Source organism: Pituophis catenifer, unplaced genomic scaffold (genome assembly GCF_029215685.1).
Source record: "Pituophis catenifer annectens isolate HBS135680 unplaced genomic scaffold, rPitCat1.0.hap2 SCAF_7, whole genome shotgun sequence".
Lineage (NCBI taxonomy): Eukaryota > Metazoa > Chordata > Lepidosauria > Squamata > Colubridae > Pituophis > Pituophis catenifer.
Window position 1 is genome coordinate 60615333 of NW_027256887.1, and position 23699 is coordinate 60639031.

Sequence of the window (23699 nt, forward strand, 5' to 3'; positions counted from 1 at the left end):
TTTATTTTCTTTCCAGCATTGGTTAGAGTCTTATTTCTGGGCTTGTTTTGTCTGAATAAGACTATCACATTTTAGTTTTTTAATTTAAGTGACTCCAACATCATGTGTAAATATATTTGTGGGAATTATGATTAATGGGAACTATGACTCCCATAGACCTAGGATTCATGTTTTAAAAGGTAGGCCGTGCTCACCCTATATCAGCTAAGCATTTTAGTTTTCAGTTTGGTTAATTTAGAATTTTTCTCCAAGCCATTCAGCAATGTTTCCCAATAAATTAAAGAACTATTCTTAATTCTCAATAAATTAAAGCGCTGTTAAACCTGAGAAGAAATAGGATTAAATGTTGCTTTTTCTAAGTTACAACTACATTATTCAATTAAAAACAATTATTTTTAGGCACTGTGGTCCAGAAATTGAGAAGACTGCAAGTCCTAATCTTGCTTTAAACACAAAGCTAGCTAGCTGATCTTGGGCCAGTCATTTTGTCTCAGTATTTGGAAGGAAGCAATAGCAAACCATTCTGAAAAAGCTTGCCAAGAAAACTGCAGGGACTTCTCTAGGCGGTCTCCAAGAATTGAACGTGGCTGAATGGAAAAACAAATGAAAATAAAGTAGCACTCTTCAAAGACTGGAAGAACAAAACATTTCTCCTTTATATTTTAGAAAAAATGTTCTATATTCAATTAACACAATAGTACTTTACATAAGAATAAAGGCTTTATCATAAGGATAAACCTGGCTGGGTGACTTTGGGCCAGTTACCCTCTTTCAATCTAATTCACTAAGTTGCTTTTGCGGGTAAAATAGGAGGCGGAAGTTGTATTAGGTATGTTCGTTGCTTTGAGATATATATAAAAATAATAAATGTGGGATATGAAGAATTTTTGTAAGATTTCTTAAAATAGCAAGAAAAGCTATAGTTTTAGAAAAATTAAAGCTTCTTACCTTTGGTTTTTTGATCTGTGACCTATAAGTAAGAATAAAAACAAAAGTTATTCAGTTTTCGTAAGTTATCATAGTTTTTAAATATTATTATCTAAAGGTGGAATACTAAAACATACAGTGGTACCTGCCAATATTAAAATTTCAGTCAGGCAACTCATTATTTCTATCAGTAGAGATACCGGTAGTATATATGCATTTTTAAAAAAACTTTCATCTTTTAATAATGTGATGTAGCTATTATCATGCTGGGCTAGGACTGGGGACCCCCACATTCAATTCTATTTTGGGCCATTCAATCTCAGCTCAAACCACCTCACAGAGTGTTATTGTGGTGATAAAATGCATACCAATCCCAATTAAGCTGATCTGACCTCCTGAAGAAAAGGTCACATATAAAACATATAAACACAAAAGTGAACTATGCTATGGAGTGTGGCGATATAGATTAAATCCTGAAGGTGTTGTTTTTTCACCAAACTATTCAATTCATCAGGAAGCAGATAAAATATATATATGTAGGATTAAAGAACTAGTACCAAAATAGAAATCTGTTCATAAACCATCCATATAAAAATCCAATCTCGCTTATCCTAAACTTTGTTCATTTTAATAGGAGGGGAAGATATAAATGCAATCTAGTTACTGCTATTGTTAAATATGCAGGCTATATAAATCACTTAGAGCAGTGGTTCTCAACCTTTTCTTCAGCATGACCACTCATTAAATACCTTTTGTGACATGGACCACCAAGGCTTAACAAGATTTAAATCATAATATTTCTTCAAGCCTTCACGAACCCCCTATGATGACATCATGGTCCGCCAGAGTCCACAGACTACAAGTTCTACATCAGAACTACTGACTTAGACATTTACCAGCACAGTATGCCCATAGCTACTTTCTCTCTAACCTCAATATGATATCTTGAATCACAATCCATCTCCCAGTGTAGTACATATCTTACCACAAGCCAATTGATTGTCTCTTAATTTTCAACAATTAACTGCTAAACCAGAAACATTATAATTCTAACTCCATTACCATAGATTTTTAAATTAATACAAATTGTAAAGATTTCACTGCAATAAGCCACAATTTACAGACACTATTAATGCTTGCTTTTCCCCCAAACCATAAAAAAAAAAAAGTCAGGATACACTGTCAGTTCAGATGACTGCTCTTTCATTCATTTCTGAATTACCATAATTTGCCATGAAATCCCAATTGAAAAATTATAACTACCATTAACCTCAAAAGTATGATATATAGCAGTGATGGCTAACCTTTTCCAGACCGAGTGCCTGAAGCACGCACACCTGAAACCCCAAAATGTAATGCGTGTGCGACCCCTGCGCATGTACCCTGCCCCCCACGCATGCACACATGGGCCCTACGGATGCGCCACACCCCCCGCGCATGCGCAGCAGAGACATGAAGACCAGCTGGCTAGCGGGAGGTGTGCGCGCATGCGCAGCGGTGCTGAACAGGGGCGACGGCATGCATATCATCAGAGAAGGGTCTGTGTGGCATTTCTGGCACGCGTGCCATAGGTTCGCCATCACGGATATATAGTATGTTTACCAATCATGGTTGGAGAGCAGTAGTAACTATAATTTACTTAATTTAGAGCACAATAAAGTAAACTGGAAAAAAAAGGCAGGAAACTGAGTCATTAATAGTGTCATTTATATCATGATTTAACCACAAACTAATATGTTACTCTTCCCATAAGTGGGTACAGGGAGAATTTACAGTGGATTGTTTGATTTGTTTAATGCATCATACAAATTAAAGACTAGGGAACTTTGTTTTTAATAGAAAACAATAGAAAACAATGAGTCCATCCCTCAATTTTGTACAGGCAGTATTTGACTTACAACAGTTCATTTGGTGACCGTTCAAAGTTATGACGACATTGAAAAATGTGACTTATGACCTTTTTCACAGTTATGACCTTTGCAGCATCCCTGTGATCAAAATTCAGACACTTGTATTTATGATGGTAGCAGTGTCCCGGGGTCACATGATCCCCCTCTGCAACTTTCTGACAAGCAAAGTCAATGGGGAAGACAAATTCACTTAACAACTGTGTTCCTAACTTAACAACCCCAGTGATTCATGCAACAAATGTTGCGAGAAAACTCGTAAAATGGGGCAAAACTCACTTAACAAATTTCTCATTTGACAAGGGAAATTTTGGGCTCAATTGTGGTCATAAGTCAAGGACTATCTGTAAGTTTACTGACTTGTTTCTGTTGAAGAAATGGCCAGAAAATCAACATTTGTTCACAACTAAGCTGTATGTTTTCATCCTGTGGGGGCAGAGGTTGTGCAATTGATTTGATTGATATCCAGTTTTTCTGTTCGGAACCCAGGACTACATAAATTTAAGATAAAACTAAAACTATAAAAAATAAATACTCAAATTATTAAATCATTTTCAACTTCTATACAATGATTTAAAGCAAAAAGATGGAAAATGTGCTACCATTCAACTATAGTTCTGAACAGTCCAGCTATTAAGTATTAAAGGATGCAGGGAGCTACCTTAGTAGCATTTGGAAGGCCATATTCCCTGTTCAAAATGCTTTTGCATATAGTTATGCAATTGTTTATAACGGGTGTCAAACTCGATTTCATTGAGGGCTGGATCAGCATTGTGTTGTACCTCGGGGAGCGCCAAGGGTGGGCGTGGCCAACTTGACGTCACTCATGTTGGGGCCACCTCTGGTGGCCAAGTGCTACAGCAGGACTTTCCTCAGACCCTCCCTCCCTCTCATTATCTCCTTCCTCCCTGCCTTTTCTTCTTTTTCCTTCTTTCTTCCTTCTCCTTTCTTCTTCTTTCCCATCTTTCCTTCTTTTTCCTTTCTTGCTCTCTTTCCATCTTTTTCTTTGTCTTTCCTCTTTCCCTTTCTCTTTTCCTGTCCCTTTTTTGCATTCTCAAATGCAGGGGCGCGGACCTGCTGTGCACGGCCCTCCCAAGCTCAGTTTTCGCTAGCAGAGACACTGTGGGCCGGTCCTTTGTTGTTTCCAGGGCGGCCCCGCGGGCCAAATCTAGGCACTTGTGGCCGGATGCAGCTTGTGGGCCTTGAGTTTGACACTCCTGGTTTATAACATAAGGTGTTATAGTAAAAATGTATGAAAATAACAACTCGGGTTAGACTCAGAAGATGTCAGGTTAGATAGCATGTAGGAGCTATTTTATGCTGATGCAGGTACAGTTGAAAAATTAGAAGAATGCAATGAGTAGTTGTTATAAATGCAAAGTAGCTAAGATAGAGTAATTGATAGCTATAAAAGCTATCAACCAATGAAAAGGTGGTTCTTTCTACTAAAAACAAAGAAGCCTACAGGTGTTTGTTTACAAAAGCAACTCTTGAATCTTTCTCAGTCTGTGAAACAACTATTACATATTAAAGTAATATTTTGAAATCAGTGTTATCACACACTGATAAGGCTACCTCTTAAAAAATCCCATTCTGGAGCTCTGGAAATATTACCAAAAAGAGGGGATATTTCTGCTAATAAATCATTTTTATAGTTATTTCAGGATGGATTACAGGTAGTCCTCGACTTATGACAATTGATCCCAAAATTTCTGCTGCTAACACTTAAGTGAGTTTTGCCCCATTTTACAACATTTCTTGCCATGGTTGTTAAGTGAATCACTGCAGTAGTTAAGTTTGTAATGTGTTTGTTAAGTGGCTTCCAGAGACAGGTCACAAAAGGGATCACATTACCTTGGGAATGGGACACTGCAACTGTCATAACTATGAGTCAGCTGTCAAGCATCTGAATTTTGACCATGTGACTGTGGGGACGTTGCAATGATCCTAAGTAGCTTTTCAGTGCTGTCGTAACTTTGAATAGTCTCTAAATGAACTGCTTTAAGTCAAGGACTACCTGCATTAGTTCACAACCTTTTGTTAAGAAAAGTAAGAAAATAATAACTAATGTTTTATTATTAATTATTACATAACTAATAATTAAAATATATTACAATGTACAGATATAAAGGGCTGCCCCTTCAAGTATATCCTATGGCCAAAACCAATTCTCTAGATTGGGTTTTTTAAAGCAATATTCTCACCTTTTCTATTCAACTTACCTACTCACAAGAATAATTAATAGGTGTTTTTAGATAAACACACAAGCAGAAAAATATACATAGCAAACCATCACTTGGCTTTATGCAAAATTCACGAGGTATCTTGTGTACTCAAAGGCTTTTTATTGTGAGCACAAAACTGAATGAAGGCAGGACAAAGTAGAACATGGTAGAGGGCATAGAGGCAGTTATTTTAAGTGAACTGCCGATTATAAAAAATGAATACTGAATGACAAAGAGCCAAATACCCTTACCTTCTGAGTAGATTCCTTCTTTTTCTTATCCTCTTTTTTTCTTTTCTTGTCTTCCATTAACTGTTCTTCCTTTTCTTGCTCCTTCTCTCTGTTAAAGTTTAAAATTAGAACTTATTCCTAAGTGTGCGATCTATTCCCAAAGAGTCTAATATATTGCAATATTGACTCTATATTATGTAAATAGAAATGCTTTAATCAATTATAGGGTTAGCTGCTCTAAGATAAAACTTTGATAGAATTGTTTAATTACCTTCATTTCTACAGCATCCTGGCCTACACTCAATGTATATTAGAAGCATGAAGAAAAGATAACTTATGCAGTTTGTATTTTCTTAATTTCAAACTGATTTTTAAAATTGGCAGGTTCAAACTAGAAACATAATTAGTACTTATTTTTGTGAGATGTTTCTCCATCAATGTATATTACTACCTTCAGGCAAATATACTCCAATAGGAAATATGCTCCTAACATGCTTTCAGTACCAGAATATCACCAGGATTCTCCTCTTTAATATTGAAATGGTACCACTAAAAATATTTATTTTTAATTATTTATATATTGCTTCAATTTTACTATATTCTACACTATTTAAATATATATATAATGATATGAAACAACTGAACAAGCCAGTAAAACAAAATAGCAGCAGCTGAGGCAGGATAGTGGTGGTAGAGAAGCCACAAAAATACGCCTGTCCCAGGGGTGAAATGCTCCTGGTTCAGAGTGGCTCAGGCGAGTAGGTAGCGATGGCGGCGGGCAGTTCGGAGAACCGGTAGCAAAAATCCCTGCCCCCGCTCCCCATGCCCACGATCATCAGAGGCTTTTTTTCTTTTAAATGCCTCTGACGATCCCAGCTGAGTTGCCTGCCAATCAGGCAACTCAGCTGGGATCGTCAGAGCCATTTAAAAGAAAAAAAAACTTTTCTTTTAAATGGCTTTGACGATCCCAGCTGAGTTGCCTGATCAGCAGGTGGTTTTTGAAAAACCCTCTGATGATCAGGCAACTCAGCTGGGATCGTCAGAGCTTTTTGAAAGCATTTTTTACATAGTTTTACATGTAAAAAATGGTTTTAAAAGTAAAAAAAAAAAAATTGGCCACGCCCACCCAGTCACCACCACCAAGCCACGCCCACAGAACTGGTGGTAACAAATTTTAGATTTCACCACTGGCCTGCCCCGAGTCTGACATAACACAGAAAAGAGAATCTCTTTTTTAAAGTATACATTTCCACAGAGAAAATTTACCTCATGTTGTCACTTCTCTATGGTTCAGTTAAAGTGCTTACCCACCCACCCTTGGGCTGGCAGTCGTAACATTTCCTGTCAATTCATATCCTACCTCTAGTCTGGTTTATTAGCAAGTAACTTGAGTTCTAATTTCAGGTGTGAGATGCATGCATTCCTCTTTTCTGAATACGACTAGATGGTGGGAAACAGTATGCCAATATCAGCACTACTTTAGTGGGCCTCTTGGAAAATCAGCTCCTGGCAGACTTCTTTTCAAGCTAAATCCACTGTGACCCCCTCTCGTCAGACAGCCAACAGAGGTGGGATTGAAGAATAACGTTCTCTCCCATTTTACTGGGCAACATTTCTCTCAAGGGTATGCTGATTTAGTACAGACTAAACCTTCTGTCACAAGCTCAACCAGCAGACGATCTTTGAAGCTGCCCCGTAATGAAAAAAAACCCTTTCCTCCTTTACTGATCTTCCACACCAAGGATTGATTATCTGCCATGTGTGTTTGCTTTGAGTATGGGTTTACTGTTCTTACTCTTCCAGAAACTACAGGCTGATAATCTGCAGAGTCCAGTAGGTAGGGTGTACAGTGGAAGAGCTCAGTGTGAAAACTCCCCCTCTTCTTAAAACAGAATGCAAGAAAACTGAACCTACTGCATAGGATCACTTTGTTCTGTTACAAATAGCAACTCACAATAGAGTCTGCACACCATGAAATTGATAAAGAATGTTCTTGTCTTATGGAAGTTAACACCATTTTAATCCTGGAACACCCAAGGATAGTTTAAGCTATCTCCAATATGGCTTGAGATTGAGATGAAGGCAATATTATAGAGGCATACCAGGAAAAAAAAAGGGTTGCTAGGGAATGTTTATCCTATATTTAAGAAATTTTCCTTATTCAAACTGATGTAGACTTTGCAATATGTTGCTCAAGCAGTAGATGCTCCCTTGAACATTGTAGAGACTAAAGGATGACACAGTAGTCCTTGATTTACAATCATTTGTTCAGCAATTGTTTGAGTTATGGTGGTGCTAAATGAAGGGACTTATGATCACTCCCCAAAGTTACATCTATTGCAAACCCTCCGGTCATGTGATCGATTGTCAACTATTTGATGCTTGACAGTCAACCTGCAGTTACAACTACAGGGATGATTCAACTCTCCCCCACCTATCTCCTTCCAACTATGCCTTTTTGGTTCCCTGCATTCGAAGATCCCAGTCACCCTAGCTAACCTTTGCTGTCTTCTCACTCTGGTTGCTGACAAGCATGCGTAGTCTGGTCCCTTGCAAGGCAGCTGCTGATTGCAAAAGGCTTTTTTCCAAAGGTCACACATGGCAGTTTCTTTGCTGGAACTGGAGAACACAGTTTCACTTGGCCAGCAGCTGCTTTGCAAAGGGCCCTGTGCAGACATGCCTTGTCAGCAGAGAGAGCAAGAAGACAGAGATTAGCTGTGGCTGTAGAGTGCAGGGCGGCAGTGATCTCAGAGTTGAGGGTACCTGAAACTGTGTGGCTGGGACTTTGCACTGTGTGATTGGGGCTTCCTGAGCTTTGCACTGTACTGCTGGGCCTGGTTAGGGTGGTGGAGGCTTCCTGGGGCAACTGCAGCTTTGTACTATACTATAGCTCAGGGGATTCCTCTGTGTACACACACACATCCATGAAAAATATTTTTACTGTTATTTTATCTTGCTGTGCTGTGCTATGTTGATGTTATCATTAATTTAAACAGAAGGAGAGAAAGAAGGAAGGAATTATACAGGAGAGTGGTACAGAATCTGAAACTCCTGAGAGTAACAACAATACTTATTCCCTATCCACAAATTCCCTATCTTTTCCTAGAATTCTGCTCCACCTCTGAAATTCAGGCAGTTACTTTTTTCTTTAGAAAAAACAAAGTACATAGAAGGAAGGGAAACCCAAAGAAGTATACAATGTTGCTTCCTAGCAGAAATCCAAAGGAGCCTTCTAATCTCCATCTTTAAGTAGTATATTAAGTTTAAGTTCTTGCTAGGTATATTACTGGGAAAATATAATAAAAGAACTACATATTTAATATTACATGTGATAACGGCAGTGAGAATTCTGCATGCACAAAATTGGAAAAATGGAAGTATACCTATAGATGAAAATGTAATAAGGAAAATATTAGATTGTGCTGAAATGGACAGGTTAACGATGAAAATTAAGGATAAAGATGAAACAGAGTACCATTTAACTTGGGACTTATTTTATAAATGGTAAGAGAATAGAAGCAGAAGTTAGTAATTTATAATTAAAGACGATCAATAAAAGTGTGTGTAGATTAGATTGTATCGGGCGATTAGAAGGAAAGATTACATTGTATGTATTATTTTCATATTATGAGAAAAATGGTTATAATTATGGTGTGTATAAAACTGTATTTAAAAGAGATGTGATACAGACAGTACACTGCCGTTGCAGAAATGGAAACATTATGTATAACAAAGGAAAATGCACATTAAAACAATTTTAAAAAAAGTATATTTGAAATAATTGATATAAAGATGGGCTCTTTTACTTATCTTTTAAACATGTTTATAAATATCCATTTTTCATTTTTAAGTTTAAATTTAAACACAATTTAAATTGGGCAGTGGTCGACTTATGATTACAATTGGAACTGGAACTTCCCTACATAAGCTAAGAAACTGCTGTTGTTAGGCGAGGACCTCAAGTGTCTCATATCTTACCACATTTGTCTTCACTTCAACTCCTCCCACTTGCTTATCTTCCCCATTTTTATCCTTTTGGGTGCCCGCAATGCTACATATATCCCTGCTTCCCCCTCCGTCATCAGACAAGGCGGCAATGGTTCCCAAGGTGAAGGTTGAGCCATCATGGGAGGTGTTGTGTGGTGTGCAGATTTTACAACCCTATGCCTGTTTTCCAGGAGTGCTTGCCACACAAGCTGCAAAGTGCACAAATGTCTCCCAGAAGCCTGTGCCCCTCCCCTTCCCCACATTCTGCCCACCCCAAACAATGCCTTTCATAAAACCTTCACCTTCACCAAGACAGCCACTGCTGACACTCCTGCTTTGGCCGTTGATGGAGTGCACCGTACCTTGCCATGCCACTGCCTCCTTCCTAGCTATGTCTGGCAAGCTCCCTTCAACAGACAAGGCTTCGTTGCACTGCGTCCCTCACCTTATTCTCAAGGCTGCACACTCACCCAGTGCTTGGATCCCAGGCCACCAGCAGAAGGAAGAAGACAACAAAGGTTAGATGTGGTCAATGAGGGGCAGTGGTGGTGGGCAGCAGGGGTATGTGGTAGAGTGCATGACAGAGATGAGGAATGATAAGCAGATAATGGGATTGGAATGTCTCTAGTCATGCAGGTGAGCCTGACTTCTGATCATATGACCACAGGGCAATAGTTGTAACTTCGGGCATGGGTTGTAAGTTCCTTTGTTCAGCACTGCTTTAGCTTCAAACAGTCACTGAATGAATGCCCATATGTCCAGTGGATGTCCCAAAGGTGCTTTTTCAAGAGACAACTGGACTTTCTGGTTCCAAGAATGGATGAGAAGTGAAACGTCTTAAAAAAAACAACAACAGAAAGTCCAACTGCCTCTTGAAAAAGCATCTTTGGGACAACCATGACCTGGATGATTGAGAATCTCCATAGACATGTCCAGTAGATATTCACATTTACATTATCATTCTTCAGTACAATTCTTTTACAACTTAATTGTAAATGCAATTTAGAAGCATTAAAATTATTCCTCTTTAACAATAGTTAACAAGTGCTGATAAAAGAAATGTTTTTTTAAAAATCAAGAGCCATTATATCTTTAAGTCTCTTCCCTAGGTTTAACAAAGGTGACAAACTGTCTTTAAAGATCTGTTAGAAATAATGGAAAATTTCAGACAATATTCATCGTGTTGAATCCTTGACGAATATAGTATTTCACAGCCCTGGCATGTTGAAAAGACAATGCACACAAACACAACTTGTAGAGAAATTACTTAATATGAAGAAGGTTCCATTTTGATGAAGTCATAGCATATTGGAACAGCCAAAATTTACAAAGCTTGCTGCAACTAGCGAGACAGAAATGCATGAAGCAACATTTGTCAGTTTATTGCTTTATACTGATCTTCCTCATAGGGTATTTTAAAATCTACCATCACAGATCTTTCTTTTTTTAATGATAAATTTATTAAAAATTACAATTACAGTAAAAACTAATGCAAACTAAAAAAAATGAAAAGAAAAAAGTGCAGAAAATTATTTTTTTATCTATAAACAAATTCATAAAGCCTTGACATTTCAGTTCTGATGTCAACAAAAAGTCCATTAAGGGTTACTAGAGGTAACAAAACATATCTTTTAACCTTGATCAAATAAACCAACTTTATGTACCTTCCTTTTATTAAACAATCTTTATCTTTACTTTCTTCCAATAATGTCCTAGAATTTGATTTTTCATTTTTCTTTGTCCCATCTCACAAAATTCTTCAAAGCTTTAACAAGCCTCTTTTGTAAATCCAATATAGAAAAATTATCCAGATCATTCTCTTGGCTTGTTATTTGCATATCTTTTTTAATTATTAAGACATCTGCCTGGATGTTTTTTTTTTTAATATCCAGTGCAGCATATTTTTCCATGTCAGTTTTGTAGCCTGTCTCTTTAAATTCACTTTCAAATCAATTTATTTATTTATTTATTTATTTATTAAATTTTTATACCGCCCCCTCTCCCGAAGGACTCGGGGCGGTGAACAGCCAAAATTAAAAACACACAATACAAATATTAAAATGCATTAAAACAGAATTAAATTATCTTAGGCTTCACCAATTTAAAACCCCGTTACCCATAAAATTCACCAATTAAAAAAATTTTAACCCAGCCCGGCTTGCTGAAATAAAAACGTCTTCAGGGCCCGGCGGAAGGTCCGGAGATCCGGGATTAGTCGTATCCCTGGGGGCAGCTCATTCCAGAGGGCGGGTGCCCCCACAGAGAAGGCTCTTCCCCGGGGGGTCGCCAGCCGACATTGCCTGACAGACGGCACCCCGAGGAGACCCTCTCTGTGGGAGCGTGTTGGCCGGTGGGAGGTTATCGGAGGCAGAAGGTGGTCTCGTAAATAACTGGGTCCTAAGCCATGGAGCGCTTTGAAGATGAGAACCAACACCTTGAAGCGCACTCGGAAGACCACTGGAAGCCAATGCAGCTCGCGCAGGAGAGGTGTCACGTGGGAGCGCCATGCCGCCCCCATAAGTACCCGCGCGGCCGCATTCTGCACCAGTTGGAGCCTCCGAGTGCTCCTCAAGGGGAGCCCCATGTAGAGAGCGTTGCAGTAGTCGAGGCGGGAAGTAACGAGGGCATGAGTGACCGTGCATAGGGAGTCCCGATCCAGAAAGGGGCGCAACTGGCGTATCAGGCGAACCTGATAGAAAGCCCCCCTGGCCACGGCCGTCAAATGCTCTTCTAAAGACAGCCATGCGTCCAGGAGGACACCCAAGTTACGCGCCCTCTCCGTGGGGGCCAATGTCTCGCCCCCAATAGTCAGCGATGGCACCAGCTGACTATATCGGGATGCCGGCAGCCACAGCCACTCAGTCTTGGAGGGATTGAGTCGGAGCCTGTTCCTCCCCATCCAGACCCGCACCGCCTCCAGGCACCGGGACATCACTTCAAGGGCATCGTTGGGGTGGTCTGGGGTGGAGATGTACAGCTGGGTGTCATCAGCGTACAGATGGCACTGCACCCCAAAACCACGGATGATCTTGCCCAGCGGCTTCACATAAATGTTGAACAGGAGAGGTGAGAGGACCGACCCTTGTGGCACCCCACAAACCAAGTGCCTTGAGGTCGACCTCTGCCCTCCAGCCAACACAGACTGCGACCGGTCGGAGAGATAGGAGGAGAACCACCGTAAAACAGTGCCTCCCACTCCCAACCCCTCCAACCGGCGCAGCATGATACCATGGTCGATGGTATCAAAAGCCGCTGAGAGGTCTAATAGGACCAGAACAGAGGAGCAACCTCTGTCCCGAGCCCTCCAGAGATCATCAACCAACGCGACCAATGCCGTTTCCGTGCTGTACCCGGGCCTGAAGCCGGACTGGAACGGATCTAGATAGACGGTTTCCTCCAGGTACTGGGGGAGCTGTCGCGCAACCACACTCTCAACAACCTTCGCCAGAAAGCGAAGGTTGGAAACTGGACGATAGTTTGCTAAAACAGCTGGGTCCAGAGAGGGCTTCTTGAGGAGGGGCCTCACCACCGCCTCTTTCAAGGCGGGAGGCAAGAACCCCTCACTCAATGTCAATGTCAATCTTGTCAGGTAGAGTTGTTCTATCTTTAGAGGAAGACACTTTTAAAATTAATTTCTTCATCTACTGTTCAAAAATATCCTTCAATTATTTAAAATATGTAAATTTTATTTTAAAATATGTAAACCTTCATTCCATACTTGTAATCTAGTTTTTCATTCTGCAGGGGTCATGAATTCAATTCTCAAATCCTTGAGTTCAATTCTCCTTAATCCTTCCTTATAAGTCTCTGTCCTAGATCTTTCCAAACAGAGCAAGCTGAATAGAAATATATTTCAGTTCCCACCCAAGTTCCTCACAACAATGAATTTCACTTATTCTCAGTTCACAATAAGGTCCGTGAAGACTCATCATTTCTCTGAATCAGTTAACATTTGTGTAATTTTTAAATTAGTCACAGCTATAGTTTTACCAAATAACCTTTTGTCTTTACAAACTGTAAAAAATTATTTGAGCTAATGGAATAAAGCAAAACATTCTCAGTGCACTATACCAAATATGGAATGTATTTAGTATGTATAAATTTCACACTATAAACACTTTTGAATCTTTGCAACTATTCTGAAGATAGAAACAAGGTACTTGTAAAAATACAGCTGCAGAAATAAAGAGACACTAATTTCTCACTAATGTGATATGATATTTTATAGAGATTGAACAGTAGTCTGAATACAATCCCTGGAAAATTGTAATTTTATTCATAATAAGTATGGTAATAAGCATTAAAGATCATTTTAATATTTCAAAGTTAACACGAGATATACGGCTTACACTAAACTTACTGTATTTTAATAGAAACTTAGATTCAGTTTGTTTATCCATGGCCTATTAAAACACACACCTTAATTGGATAATAATTAATAGCAACCCAACCAAAATTGTGTACCAACATTGTTTGTAAATTTAGCTCAAATCTTTATGGTTTTTTAACTTTTGCATATCTAGGCAAAAAATTGTTATTTTACCTTTTTTTCCTCTCTATTACTACAAAGCTTTATATGTATTTGTTACCAATAGTATTTCATTTACTTAGTTTTCTATCTAGTTTTCTGTTCTTCCATTTCCAATCAGCATCTATAACCACTGAGCTTACTTAATCTTTACTGAGATATTTTAGGGTTTCTCCCTAAAATACTTTAAATGTAAACTTGGATCTCTCACAGATCTAATTTCTCAATACTGTCTTGACTCCTAAACAGCAGCAACCAAACCTGAACATCAGAAATATGGTAGGTTGTTTTGTTAATAATACTTAAATCAAACTTACAATTTGGATCCATGTTCAATAAACTGGGCCAAATACACTGCATATTTTTTTCAAATGTTTTGCTTCCTGAAAAACTTTTTATTTTCATTTATCTATTATTAAACTTATCTGCCACTCATCTCGCCAGACGATACTCCAGGCAACTTACAATCATTCAATTAAAATGCAATATAAAACATTAAAATAATAAAAGGGATCTTAAATTTAAAATTCAGTTAAAATAAAATTAACCCGGATGCAAAGGAAGAGCGCAAAGTGCACATAAGGAGGACGGGGTGTGTTATTTATTCTATTAACCACTTCCAAAATGCCACACCCACATTGGGATCCCAAGCCGGTTGGCACAGCCATGTCTTTTACTCCTTCTGGAAGGCCAAAAGGGCGAGTGTAGATCTCACTTCAGGAGGCACAATGCTTCAGACGGTGGAAGCCATGGCGGAAAATACTTTTTTTCTGGACTTGCCAACCAAAATCCCTTTACCAATAGGGTCTGCAGCATGCCCCTTCTGCCAACACAGGTGTTAAGGGCTAGTCCCATAGGGGCGAGCCAGTTCCTTAGATAGCCTGGATCCGTGCCATGAAGAGCCTTAAAAGTGATAACACCTTGAATACTCTTTAAAGGTAACCCCATGTTTAGCACATTGCAGTAGTCCATTATGACAGAACAGACCCCTTTCAAACAGAACACAAATATAATTTCAAAATTCAATAGTAATATTGAGAAATATGGTTATAATAATGTATTTAATTGCATGTTTCTAACATGGTGCAAGCGTTCAATAAAGCTAAAAGTGTTTAGCTGCTGATTTTTGTTTGTATCAGAGTCTGATGCATCTCACTGCAGTATCCAATGATAGTCAGCCAGCACTGATGGATTCCAGTTGCCCTGATACCATTTTTTCCACTCTGGTAATATTCTTGTGAAACCTTTCAGCATGTTCATCACTGAGTTTTGGGAAAGAAGTCCAAGTGTATATGCAGAAAATGAACCTTTAATGACATGTTGTACTTCATGGCCTTGTATGCTCTAAGAAGTTTGTCAACCAGCTGAAATGTAGTTTGGTACATTTTAGTTGCCAGGAAAATTCAATGACATCCTTGAATGCTTTCCAGATGCTTTTTTACTGGCCTCACTAACAGATATTTAATCCGCTTGTCATGAATGTTGTGTCTGCTCTGATGGACCAACAAAAATGCCTTCCTTAACTTGGCATTAGTTATTCTTGGAAACATCCATCTCAAATAATGAAAATCTTCACCTTCCTTGTTCATCACATAAACTTTACATCAGTCCTAGTTTATGTGAAGCACAGGCAAAAATATCTTTGTCAGGTCAACAAGAGTTATATGTGCCACGTTTTTCAATTCTAAAACCAAATTTTTCGAAGTGACCATTTCTTATTAATGTGACTCTCTTGCATGGCTGTCCCATTCACATATGTAATAACAGTACTTGGTATATCCAAGCTGCATTCCAAGTACCAGAACCTCCACTACTTTTAGATCTCCACAGATATTTCAAGTTCTATTTGATATAGTGGGGCAAAAAAGTATTTAGTCAGCCATCAATTGTGCAAGTTCTCCCACTTAAAAAGATGAGAGAGGCCTGTAATTGTCATCATAGGTAGACCTCAACTATGAGAGACAAAATGAGAAAACAAATCCAAACAATCACATTGTCTGATTTGGAAAGAATTTATTTGCAAATTATGGTGGAAAATAAGTATTTGGTCACCTACAAACAAGCAAGATTTCTGGCTCTCACAGACTTGTAACTTCTTCTTTAAGAGGCTCCTCTGTCCTCAACTCATTACCTGTATTAATGGCACCTGTTTGAACTTGTTACCAGTATAAAAGACATCTGTCCACAACCTCAAACAGTCACACTCCAAACTCCACTATGGTGAAGACCAAAGAGCTGTCGAAGGACACCAGAAACAAAATTGTAGACCTGCACCAGGCTGGGAAGACTGAATCTGCAATAGGCAAGCAGGTTGGTGTGAAGAAATCAACTGTGGGGGCAATAATTAGAAAATGGAAGACATACAAGACCACTGATAATCTCCCTCGATCTGGGGCTCCACGCAAGATCTCACCCCGTGGGATCAAAATGATCACAAGAACGGTGAGCAAAAATCCCAGAACCACACGGGGGGACCTAGTGAATGACCTGCAGAGAGCTGGGACCAATGTAACAAAGGCTACCATCAGTAACACACTACGCCGCCAGGGACTCAGATCCTGCAGTGCCAGACGTGTCCCCCTGCTTAAGTCAGTACATATCCGGGCCTGTCTGAAGTTTGCTATAGAGCATTTGGATGATCCAGAAGAGGATTGGGAGAATGTCATATGGGCAGATGAAACCAAAGTAGAACTGTTTGGTAGAAACACAACTCGTCGTGTTTGGAGGAGATAGAATGCTGCATTGCATCTAAAGAACACCATACCTACTGTGAAGCATGGGGGTGGCAACATCATGCTTTGGGGCTGTTTCTCTGCAAAGGACCAGGACGACTGATCCGTGTACAGGAAAGAATGAATGGGGTCATGTATCGTGAGATTTTAGTGCAAACCTCCTTCCATCAGCAAGGGCATTGAAGATGAAACGTGGCTGGGTCTTTCAGCATGACAATGATCCCAAACACACCGCCCGGGCAACAAAGGAGTGGCTTCATAAGAAGCATTTCAAGGTCCTGGAGTGGCCTAGCCAGTCTCCAGATCTCAACCCCATAGAAAACCTTTGGAGGGAGTTGAAAGTCCGTGTTGCCCAGCGACAGCCCCAAAACATCACTGCTCTAGAGGAGATTTGCATGGAGGAATAGGCCAACATACCAGCAACAGTGTGTGCCAACCTTGTGAAGACTTACAGAAAACGTTTGACCTCTGTCATTGCCAACGAAGGATATATAACAAAGTATTGAGATGAACTTTTAATATTGACCAAATACTTATTTTCCACCATAATTTGCAAATAAATTCTTTCCAAATCAGACAATGTGATTGTCTGGATTTGTTTTCTCATTTTGTCTCTCATAGTTGAGATCTACCTATGATGTCAATTACAGGCCTCTCTCATCTTTTTAAGTGGGAGAACTTGCACAATTGGTGGCTGACTAAATACTTTTTTGCCCCACTGTTCAGGATGTACTTCAACAACAGTTCTGTGTGTTCACACATTTCTTTCCTGTGTGCAGTCAACAGATACAGGATATATACTGCTGCTGTGTAGAAAGATTTCTATAAAATGGTATAAGCAAGACTAAATTACAGGTTATTTTCATGGTTAGTAGCCAAAAATTTGTAAGATACATCTAAAAGTGTTCAGGAAACAAAATCTTTGTTGTCTAGTGATATTCCTATGGAGTTCTTTGAATTTCTCAGCCTAGAGAAAATACCTAGGACTAAAGGAGTGTTGCCTGGCTGGTAGTGATCATTATGGAATGAATGCTGCAAACTTTAATGATTACATGGATTACAGTCTATGAAAACTGAATTAATAGATTAACCCTTTGTCAGAAGACTGACAAAGCTAACCCCTAATAGGATAGTTATCTCAATGTAGATTTTACAACAGAACATAAATGCAAATGTCTATATGATTAAAGTTAGCATTTCAAAGAAAATGCTGTTGTTATTAATATAGGAGAACTGGCTTTTAAAACCAGAGAAAGATTTAAAGGCACACCTCTTCCAACATATTTTTCCTCTTTTTTTGAATTCTGAAAGTTTTCAAAATATATTATGGCCACATCTCCAAATGTGATATGGGATTTGCTGTATATCAGAAAAAGTGTATATATACACAAACTGTATCAACCTTAACTTTTATATAATAAAAATGGAGAAGCAGAACATCTAGAAAATAGCTATAAATAAGACACTGAAAAATTTGATTACTTAAAAGTATAATTCCTCTCTTTTATCAAGAACATCAAGTTCAACTTCTACAAACTGATGATCTATTGCTGCAAACCACCTTATTGCTCCTTCTACTGTTGTATATTATTATAGTAATAGTTGAAAATTCCAAAGAATTTCTTTCAATTAATTTAATAGGTAGTCTTTGTTTAATGACCACTCATTCACTGATCAAAGTAACCACTCGTTCAGCAACCAAAGTTACAAAGGCATTGAATGAATGGTACTTACAATTGGTCACTGAAGTTCCAGCTGTTCCAGCAGTCTCGCCTGCGGTCATGTGATTTGTGATCTAGGTGCTTGGCAACCAGTTGCACTTGTAATGATTGCAGTCTTCTGCAGTCAAATGATCACCTTTTGTGACCTTTGCTGCCAGCTTCCCACAAGCAAAGTCAATGGGGAAACGGTCAGGGAAGATCAGAAATCTCTTGTTTGCACCCTTCCCCACCTAGCAGCAGCCACCACCAGCTCTACCACACTCTGGGGCTGCCTGCGCACCCTTCTCCCAGTCCTGTCAGAGTAGCTACTGATGCACTCTTCCCTGCTGGCAGCAGCCACCTCAGGCCCTGGCGCATCTTAATTGCCTACCTGTAAGATACCTGGGATTTGCTTAACAACCTGTGAACCCCTAACAACAGCAAGAAAAGGTACTAGAATTTCTGTTGCTAAGCCATGCAGTGATGCAATGTCCTGCTTTATGACTGCATTACTTAGCAAAAAATTCATATCCAATTATTGTCATTAACCAAGGACCATCTGTCAAGTGTGCATAGATCTACTAGTTATTTTAAGGAGGTTAGCTGACAGCCAATTTCTGATTTTGCTTTCAGAAAAATTCTTCCCTTCACAAAAAGAAACAATTCAAATTCTAATGTTTTGCTAATTAACTAATTGCATTGGCCTTTCTAACCCCTGGGGCAATATGAGTCTTGTCCTGTTATCTGAATCAGCAGTAGTGTGGCTGCTTTGTCCTTTGCACAGAGGAGAAAAGTAAGCAGGCAAGCAACAGAGAACAGGTTTTGTGTGGGCTAATGGTCAAAGCAGAGATGAGAACAGGAAGTACTAAGGGGATAGATGTACAGCTGGCAGGTAAGAAAACAGATAGGCAGGACAGGAAAAAGGAGAGGGAAGGAAATAAGAGTAGGTAGTACAGGGTCCATCAAAATTTAATACCAACATTTTAGAGGGTTCTAGAGGCATATAGAGGTCTGTCTGTTCTGGATTAAATGAGACAAATAAGCAACAATAAATTTTCTTCAGTATTTCTGCACAACATTATAAAATAAGAACAAAAACCTATAATTATATTTGGTCATATTCAAAAACTTTAGTCCGCTTAATGTTAGAATTGATGGTCAAACTTAAATCTTTTGTGGCTGATAAGGCTCTATAAATGGATAAAAAATGCTGTGGAATCATTACTGAGAGCCTGCACCTCTGTGCAGAGTAACAGGCATTTTGAAGATCAAAATTGATCAACTAATGTCTGTTACTATTGTTCTAAACTGGCTGACAGTGTACACGGCTTCGCAAAAAATGCTAATACAGCTCTTTCTCCCATCTAACAGTGTGGTGATGGATAGAGAAGATTTAATCCTTTGAACATCTGTTTTCAGGACAAGGGCTAGATTTATGAGGGATTTTTCCCTATATTAAGTTATAAATGATACATTCTTTTTTATTAGTTTATTCATTGATTAAATTTTTGGACTAGAACAATTATAGGAAGGCAAAAAAAAAAAAAAAATACCATGTTTCCCTGAAAATAAGACCCTGTCTTATATTTTTTTGAATCCTGAAATAAGTCTTGGCCTTATTGCCATGAGCTCAAAAGCCCGATTGGGCTTATCAGGGAATGTCTTATTTTGGGGGAAACAGGATAGTAATGTCTTTCTCTAGATTTCTTTCAATATGCGTGCTTCAATGGATAGGAAGAAGTCATATGCTTTCTAGGAGTGTCCATGAAGTTTTAAAAGAGAAAGAAGCTTTTTCAGGAAACAAAGTCTGCACTAACAAGGAGAATATAAAGTATTACAAACTCTAGCAGAAAGTATAAGGTATAAAATAAAAATTACAAAATAGAATAAATACATGACAAAAAAGAGGGGGCAGTGAAGAATAGGAACAATTCTAAACATATTTAAATGAGAAAACCAACCAGTGAAGGGACAGACCTATATTTCATTTAATACCGTAGAGAAGCTGCTTCCATGATTGGTTTTCTGAATGAAAGGTATATTTGAGTGAGGAGGATATGGAGATTGCAAAGAAAATGGGCTATAGTAATTGTTTGCATTTATCTTTACTATAGATACAAACAGATACCTGAAGCCATATTGATTTTCTTAAGGAAATTTGAAGAACAAAAGCAAACTGAGGTAATATGATATTTTAAGACATCTTGGGAAACTACACTTGTAATAAATAATTGGGCCTAATGGCACCCATCCAAGAATTCCGAAAGAAATTAAACATAAAATTGTAGATCTAGTAGCGCAAAAAAAAAAAAAAAAAAAAAAAAAGTAATTTGTCACTAAAATCAAGCTCAGTATCAAAAGTTTGGAAAATACCAAATGTGAATACCATTTTTTAAAACAGAAATCCAGGAAAGGTCAAGTTATTAATCATTCAACTTAATGTCTTTCCAGACAAATGGTAGAAATGGCAATTAAAGAAAAAAAACCCTTGATACGTAGAAACAACATTGCTGAAAAAAATCAGCATGAATTCTGCGAAGGTAAATCCTACCTCAACACCTTTTTAGTATTTGTAGAACTGATGGATGGGGGTGACATTTTCAAATTCTAATCTTTTGACTAAGTTGCTCATCAAAGACTCTTAATTTAGCAATAATGGTCTTAATTTTTGGGTGAATTGGTGAAGTTTGCAGGATATCAAATTATTCAAGATGATAAAACTGATTTCAAAAATTGTTTTATCAGGTGAATATTCAGAAAATTCAATTGTCTGAAAACCCTTAAATGATTAGAAATTAGATCATTTTAAAGACTGTGTTCTCCATTATTCATCTCCCACGTTTTAAGAATAATCCAAAGCAAACAGATTTTTAAAAAACAAATTAACTAAACGTAAAAATGGATTGCTTCCTCTCTTTTCCATACAGACATGCCAGAGGAGGAAGAGAGAGGAAACAAAATATAAGAGCCTAACTCTAAGCCTCAGGGAACACGGAACATTAAGAAGTATGAATATGGCAAATCTTAACCCACTGAAAAAGGAAATGAAATGATTAAAAATTGACATCTTGGTCACAAGTAAACAGAATTGGATTGAGAGTAGACATTTTCAGACAGACAATCACATTCAGGACATGAAAAACAAACAAGGAATGAGGCTGCTTTTATAGTTATGAAAGCTATAGCAGAAACAGTAGTTGGCTACAATGCAATCAATGAATAACAGTGATTAAATTTGGTGGACAATCTTTAATATAGCAATAGTAAGAGCATTTAGATGGGGCGTTGGTCTTACCTGATACGCTCCTTCTCGTTGGGTGGAGATAGCATCCAGGAATGGGTTGATCTTGTCTGCTTAGCCTGAGTCTGTCAGAGCTGTTAGGACACGCCTCTGTTGCTAGGGCTCCCCAGCTTTTGGCAAAGACGAAGTGACAGACTTGATGTGTCATTCTCAAAGATTCTTTTCGTCCCAGATGGTCTTCAGGGTGGGGCTGGATGCTATCTCCACCCAACGAGAAGGAGCCGTATCAGGTAAGACCAATGCCCCTTCTCCATAGTGGTGGAGATTGCATCCAGGAATGGGATATACCTGCTGACTGTCCTATGGGTGGGTTGCAATCAGGTCCGAAGTCCCCCACTCCGTATGGACACGCTGAAGCACTCTTCGACCAAATGCCACCTCCGCCGAGGCGAAGATGTCCAACTTATAGTGCTTGATGAAGGGAGAAGGAAAGGACCAAGTTGCTGCGTGACAGACCTCCTCTATAGAGGCCTGTGTTGCCCACGCCGCAGTTGTAGCCGCATTCCGGGTGGAATGTGCAGTAATCCGGGAAGGTCTTGGAAAGACCTGCAGTTCATAGGCCTTGGCAATGGTCGACCTAAGCCATCGTCCCACCGTGGAAGGGGTGACCCTGTTGCCCAACATGGCCGGCTGGAATGAGACAAACAGGGACTCTGTTTTCCTTAGGTCAGCAGTCTGTTTGACATAGATGTGGAGGGCCCTCCTCACTTCCAAGGTGTGCCATCTTTTCTCCAAGGGGTGGACTGTGTCCAGACCTCACTTCTTTTGAGGCAGTCGTCTTACTGTTTCAGCAGCTTTTGTTCCTGAGCTGCTATTAGCTGCTGCCTTACCCGCCATTTTAAATCCTGCCTTTTTTCGCGCCCTTTTCTTCCCTTTGAATAAGGGCTCTTAGGGTTTCTGGCAGTTCTGGGGCTGTTGGAGCACAATGCTCCTTTAAGTCTATAGGAGAGCTCTTGGCCAGTGAGACAGTGGCCCTTATTTGACTAAATGGGAGAGCGAAGCTCCACTCGGCTCAGCGGCATGGCTATGCAAATCGGAGCTCTGAAGCCCCTTCAAGCAGCGATCAGCAGCTTTCTTCCTTTAATGGAAGCACAAAGCTCCGTGTAAAACCGCTCTAAAGCTGTTCGAGTGGAAGCTACTGCTCCAGTCGACTTGCTGTTAGTCTGGGCTCAACGGGAGTGCGAAGCTCCATTGCCGCTCTTTGCGTCGTTTGGGCGATTACAAGAGCTCCAGATGTTTCAGAGGCGGGCGCCATGGCACAGAGTAGTCCTTGGAGCATGAAGTTCCTGTAATGGCCACCCAACTTGATCAACAATGGGAGCATGAAAGCTCCACCAAACAGCCTCCCTGGCTGTCAAATTGGGAGCGCGAAAGCTCCACTATGTGGTGATTAAGGCGGGAGCGCAGAAGCTCTGCTATCCCTTAGAAGGGTCCTTGCAATCCGTTAATACAATCCGGGGCTAGCTGTGTGGGAGAAACCCCTGCCAGCTACCCTGACAGCCAAGAAGTCTATTGTCCAGTGGCTCAAGCCGAAGTCTTCGCCGCTGTGGTGGTCCCAGGGAGTCAACCAGATGTTTGGGAGTCAGATGAGTAAAACACTCACAAATTTGAAGTTTGTTTAGTGAAGAAAGGATCCAGGAATGCTCCTATCAAGTTGGGAGAAACTCTTGACACATCTGTCCTAGCTGAGGGAGGGAGTCAAAAGCTGGGGAGCCCTAGCAACAGAGACATGTCCTAACAGCTCTGATAGATTCAGTCCAATCAGCTAAGCAGATGAGATCAACCCATTCCTGGATGCTATCTCCACCACTATGGAGAATTATATATTGCTCCACAGTGCTTTACAGCCCTCTCTAAGTCATGTACAGAGTTAGCATGTTGCCCACAACTATCTGGGCCCTCATTTTAACAACCTTAGAAGGATGGAAAGCTGAATCAATCTTGAGCTGGTGAGAAATGAACTGCCAAACTGCTGGCAGCGGGTAGTCAACAGAAGTAGCCTGCAGTACTACATTCTAACCATTGCGCCACCTCGGCTCAATATGATGATCAATCAACAGAAAGCAGAAGAGGAGGCTAGTAAGTGTTATGATCAAGTTCAATCTGAAATTGACAAAACATTAAGCCAAATGTGACTGGAGAAAGAAAACAAAACGTTGAAA

General features: G+C 39.5%; 1 protein-coding gene across 10 annotated transcripts in view; it reads right to left on the reverse strand.

Moving 5' to 3' along the window:
- The window catches only part of TNRC6B (trinucleotide repeat containing adaptor 6B), a 142259-nt gene that overhangs the window by 71145 nt on the left and 47415 nt on the right, over positions 1-23699 (reverse strand). For all 10 annotated transcript variants that reach the window (XM_070947217.1, XM_070947214.1, XM_070947210.1 and 7 more), the window contains 2 exons: positions 5311-5398; positions 949-970 (listed from right to left, as the gene is read on the reverse strand). In XM_070947217.1, coding sequence (XP_070803318.1) covers positions 949-970; positions 5311-5398 — 110 coding nt within the window. The remainder of the gene's footprint in view (positions 1-948; positions 971-5310; positions 5399-23699) is intronic.